At 49.5% G+C, this 5648-nt stretch overlaps 1 protein-coding gene across 1 annotated transcript; it reads left to right on the forward strand.

Moving 5' to 3' along the window:
• The first annotated feature begins 3848 nt into the window (after positions 1 to 3848).
• LOC123160129 (auxin-induced in root cultures protein 12) lies at positions 3849 to 5047 on the forward strand. The gene has a single exon (XM_044577946.1). The coding sequence runs from the start codon at positions 3932 to 3934 to the stop codon at positions 4715 to 4717; it is 786 nt and encodes a 261-aa protein (XP_044433881.1). The 5' UTR covers positions 3849 to 3931; the 3' UTR covers positions 4718 to 5047.
• The last annotated feature ends 601 nt before the right edge of the window (positions 5048 to 5648 follow it).

The raw sequence follows: 5648 nt of genomic DNA on the forward strand, positions 1-5648 counted from the left end.
ACATAGCTTCCGGGAGGTCACAATCTCGAAGGGCACTTCTTTCCCTTATGCTTCTTATCTCTTGGGAAATTTGGAAAGAGCAAAATGCACGTGTGTTCCGCAGCACGGCAATTCCGGTCGGGGTGCTTGTGACTCGCGTCAAAGCGGAAGCTTCGCTGTGGTGCCTTGCCGGGGCGAAATATTTGTGTAATATAATGCCGCGAGAGTGATGCTTGTAATCTGGTCTTTTGGCCAAGACTCTTAAACCTTTTTCTCATTCAATGAAAATGGAAAGCCTTTTGCCTTGTTTCAAAAAAAAAAACATTTTCAAATGAGGAGATCAAAAACTGCTAATTCGTATAAAGCCATTGAGCCAGCCCAACCAGAAACTAGAGCCGTGTGCATTATATGCACCGGGATAAGTATATGTGAAACCTATCCTTTCATAATTCGTAATTAATCCTTGTACTGTTTGTTGGATTCTACATTAAAAAATCTGATTTTTTCTTTTGGAGATGTTTGCCAATTGCCCAGTGCCATACCTCGCGACTGAAGGCATGTGAACGTGCAGTACTTCATCTCCCGCCAATGTGAAATCCAACCAGACCGGAATGCTCGCCTCTGAAAAAGATTACCTTGTACTGCACCTGAATTGATCCTCCGTCAAGTGACTTCCCATCTGCAGCACTTTTTTTTTCCACAGAAAAGGAACATCAGAAGGTTAAGGAGCTTTAGATTCAGTTCAAACCTGAAAGCCGTCAGAACCCTAAGCTGACTCCCAAGCACAGCAGAATGAACAGGCGCGCACAAATCATTGAAGAAATGATGCACACGCATCTGCGCCGTCACCTAAAAGCTCCGGCTGAGTTGGGTTCGTTCGTTCCACACACCCTGTAAAAGACGAGGAGACATGGAATAAAGCGTGGCCGGGCCGGCACGGCCACGACCAGAAAGTGTCCACACACCATAATCATAGATGATTGAGTTTTGCGGTGATCTCCCATCTTTTCTCTGTAAACGACGAGCGTTGGCTGATGGTGTTTTGTTTCTGTCAGTTTCTTCCACGGGTGTGGTTGTCTTAACCAAAGTTTCAGTTCATCAAAATGCAGCCTGCCTGCCTGTCGCCTTCCCTTTCCGGTTCTGGATGGCGTCGCGTGAAGTTTTGTGTATACCCAACTAATCTAATCTATCTATCTACCTAGCTGACCATTTGGCAGCATGTCGGAGGGGCATCATCAGCACATCACGGGATGGGAGTGATCGTCTCCAATTCATTACTGTAGTCCCTACTCCCTATATGGAACCCAGCTGTGCAGTGCTAGTAGTAGCAGCACTAAATTGAGTTGGTTTTTTTTGCCTGCGTTTTGAAATTTCCAGCCGTTGCAATTTGTGCAGGGTACGGTGACATAATTGATTCGATCACAGGCCAAGACAGAGAGGCGGAGCAGCATGGGAGTTAAGAGTTACTGCTGCTGCTGCTGCTTGCACATGAATGCGGCGATAGGGTCAATATATAGATCTAGGACGGCAGGTTGTTTGAAATGGCTCCATAATATATTGATGTGAGATCATGCTTTCATTCCGTAGAGGCAGGTGTGCCGATTCTGCTGACAGCAGATTACCAATAACAAATCACCCTCACATTCTACACGATCAATCAGTCGACTTCGTGTGCAGCCCCACGTTACTCCATTCTGTTACTTGATTGCGTTGTTGTTTCGAAGATTAAGTTAAAGATACAGTATTAAACTCATACGGTCAGATTTTACACCCTGCGTGCTGACTGATTCAAACCAGAAACAATTCGTCCGAAGCAACGTAGAACCCACTCCACTCTGTAGTGTCAGTTCTACGCGCATGTGGATTAAGGATGTCAATTTTACTCATGGGTACGGGTACCCACGGGTACCGTACCCGCATGGGTAGGGTATGGGCACACTTTTATACTCATGGATATTACCCATACCCTACCCCTTAAGTCATGGATAGGGTACAGGTATAGCCTTGTACCCGTGGGTATACCCATACCCTGCCCGCTTTCAAAAATAATGTTAAGTTGTTGTCAGTTAATCATTAATTTGTCAAGTGACTCGTCTACTCCTATTGACTTATGAATATGTTGTGATTTCTAAATTTTGATAGTAGTCTTGTACCCATCTACTTGTTATTGAGCTAAGATATTTGGATTTTTGTCAAATTTCCTATGAATGAATGTAAAATTATGAACAACTTATGTACTATTTGTTCTATTCGTTGGGTACCCAATGAGTATGGGTACCCGTCGGGTATGGGTATGGGTGAAGTTTTATACCCGTGGGTACGGGTATGGGTAGAATTTTGTACCCACTGGCTAGACGGGTGTGAGTATGGTATTGCTCTACCCTGCCCATACCCTACCCATTGTCATCCTTAATGTGGATCGTATAATTGCATCACATAGAGTTCTGAACTGTCACAGCGTGCGTCATCCTAAACGATCTGATACATAACTACATCGTCCGAAGTTGAAAACTGTCACCGCATTCGTCATGGGCGTAATTAAGGAAGGATCATGCATCATCTAACTGTCACAGCATTCGTCATCTGCATGGTGATCGACGGACGGGTCAACCTTCAAAGTCCAAACGTGCGTGCAGGCGCAGCGCTGGGCATGCACGCATCCATGTGCCGCTGCCCCTGGCACGCCGAGATAAATGCAGAGATATACCATATGATATCCACATGATCATCCCTCCCGGCCAAGAAAAAGATATCCAAATGACGGGGACAAGACCTCAGTTCCGTCAACGAGGATAACTTCATATCGCCCGAGCAGTGGCACCAACTCTAGTAACCTTGCATCTTTGTAGAAGTGTTTCCTAAGCTAACCATTGCATGCTAGGTTTACTGTTTCTTTTTAATATCGCCGTCCCTTGTGGGCACGGTCACTAGGCCACAGGAACGTAACATGCACGAGGCATTCAACCAACCAACCAGCCGGTCCATGAGCGTGGAATAGTAGTTCTTTGATCCATGCCGGAAGATATTTCACACGCATTTAACGTACTTGCCGTGAAAGATGAAAAATGATCAGTCCACATGCAACGCAAAACTTGCAATGAAATGAGCCCACCCTCCCTCTTTGGGATTGCCTGCGTTTCTTGGGAAGTTCGGCCAGCTCCCATATGGAGATATCTGTGACCATTGATTGGTTATCTTCTTTCTTTCTTTTAGGTGGCTCTGGTGGTGCGGTGTAGTGCTGCGACTGGTCCGGCTCCGAAAGCTGTCACGTGCATGGTTGCCCGGCGTGCCGTCGACCGCGCCAAACTCGCGCCTCTTCTGCGTTGCCTCCTTCCTCGTTTGGCACAACGGGAATATATCGTGGCCGCGTCCGTGTGGCGCCTTCTGCGCCGAGGCATCGTCTTGTCTGGCTTCAATGGCCTTCCCCTTTCGCGCCAATTCAGTGCGAGTTATCGGTAGCACAAAATACTATACAGACCATGCGTAATAACACTATTACAGTAGTACACTAGTACTCAGTATTTACGTCTTCAGAAATTTCGAGCTGGGCAAGTTCACCGGGTGGCCTGTGCCCAGAAACCCATCTGCATACACTCACCATCTTTGATGGATTCCGTTTGAAACCCCGCCGGACATCCGTGGCCAGCACGCGCACACCAAACTCACAGGAGTCGCAACTCATTTCAACCCATTTTTAATCGCCGACATTCACTGCACTGACCTAGAAAGGTTTCATTAGTCATTACACGTAACCAAATCCAGACCTAGCAACGAGAGAAAACACACATTTAACCACAAACCCACCTAAAATCTTCGAAAATTACGCATAGCCCCACCTCCCCTGTTATAAAACCTCACCCTCACCCGTCCTCACCCCTCCTCACTGACACTCCAAGCACTCGCACGCTCCAAGGCCTCACTCACTCACCAGTGACACCCCGAATCTCGGCGTATGGCCTCCACGATGCCGCACCGCATCGCGCTGCTCCTGCTCCTCCTGGCGTCCACGCGCGCGGCGACCGCGGCCGGCGCCGGCGCCTGCGCGGCCGAGAAGTTCCCGGCGGGGAAGACGTACGCCAAGTGCGAGGACCTCCCGCAGCTGGGCGCCGCGCTGCACTGGACCTACGACGAGGCCAAGTCATCGCTCTCGCTGGCCTTCGTGGCGGCGCCGGCGGGTACCAACGGGTGGGTGGCCTGGGCCCTCAACCCCACGGGCGAGGGCATGGCCGGCGCGCAGGCGCTCGTGGCGCTCAAGGGCTCCGGCTCCGCCGCGCCCACCGTCAGGACGTACAACATCACCGGCTACGTGCCGCTCGGCAAGGCCTCCACGCCCATCGCGTTCCCGGCCACCGACCTCGCCGCCGACTCCGGCAGCGGCGGCAAGATCCGGCTCTACGGCAAGCTGCAGCTGCACAGCGGGATGAAGGCGGTGAACCACATATGGCAGGTCGGCACCTCCGTCACCGCCGGGGCCCCCGACAAGCACGCTTTCGCCGCCGGCAACCTCGCCTCCAAGTCCAAGCTCGTCCTCTCGGGCAAAGCGGCCTCCGCGACCTCGCCTTCGCCGGCGCCCGCCCCCATGGCCGGTGGGCCGTCCGGATCGGCCGGCAGCGACGGCGGCGCGTCGGCGACCACGGCGCCTTCCGCCGGCAAGTCCCCGTCGGGCGCGGCCGCGGTCGGCGTGTCGGCGCCGGCACTCCTTGTGCTCGCGTTGATGGGACTCCTCGCGGTAGTATGATGGCATTCCCTGGCGGTAGCACGAATGAATGAGTACGTACTATAATTAGTGGAGGTGGCAGTGGGCATGGGGAGGAAGCATTTCTCGAACAATATATTGTTCCATTTTTGTCGATCGATCTTGCTATGCTGCCTATTCTTTTTCCTAATTTCGTTTGAAATAAAAGATGGTTTGCGTACTAATTATCATTATCGAGCTGTTGTTTTTAGGTAGAAGTACGTAGTACGTAGTAACGTAGTACTGCTAGCAGTCGGTGATTATTGTAGTACTATTGTGGTCGACATGTCACTGAATTTATCTATGACTAATATAATATAATTTTTATTATCAGAGGCGCAAGTGTTTGGTAGTGCAAGTAGTATCTCTTGCATTCTGTGCAGTGCAGTTGCCCGATCTGGCCTAGTGACACACGCTGATTCGATTTATTTAAAGCCCGGGCACCGAGCGAGAAGCACCAGCGTCAAACTAGGGTCCCTGTCATTCGCGAGATTTTGAAATATAGTAACGCAAAATTCACGGATTAGAGTGTCACGGACACTTATTGTGTGTGAATAAAAACACATGATTTGTTGGGTTTGATGGGAAATGCAGTATGAAGTACAAATGAATTTTTATGGTTTGCAATTTCTACTAATCGAACAACACACCTAGAAAAAAAACATAAGGATTTGAATCCTCCAAATTTTTCAATAATTCTGAATCAAAAAGGCCTTTGCCTTTTTCCCGCGAAAAATAGGCCTTTACCCTTCATTTTTTTTGAAGGGCATCACTTTCATTACACGTTTGATTTATTTTTTAGTCATGAACACTGAGCAAGGAGGCAGTTGTGTCCCACATTGGCAGGTCATCAACAGGGAATACTGCCTCTTCATGTGCTCATGCCAGTTTGTTAATGCTCCTGAGCCGGTCAGTGAGTCCAGCCCGAGACCCC

This window comes from Triticum aestivum, chromosome 7B, assembly GCF_018294505.1.
Source record: "Triticum aestivum cultivar Chinese Spring chromosome 7B, IWGSC CS RefSeq v2.1, whole genome shotgun sequence".
Lineage (NCBI taxonomy): Eukaryota > Viridiplantae > Streptophyta > Magnoliopsida > Poales > Poaceae > Triticum > Triticum aestivum.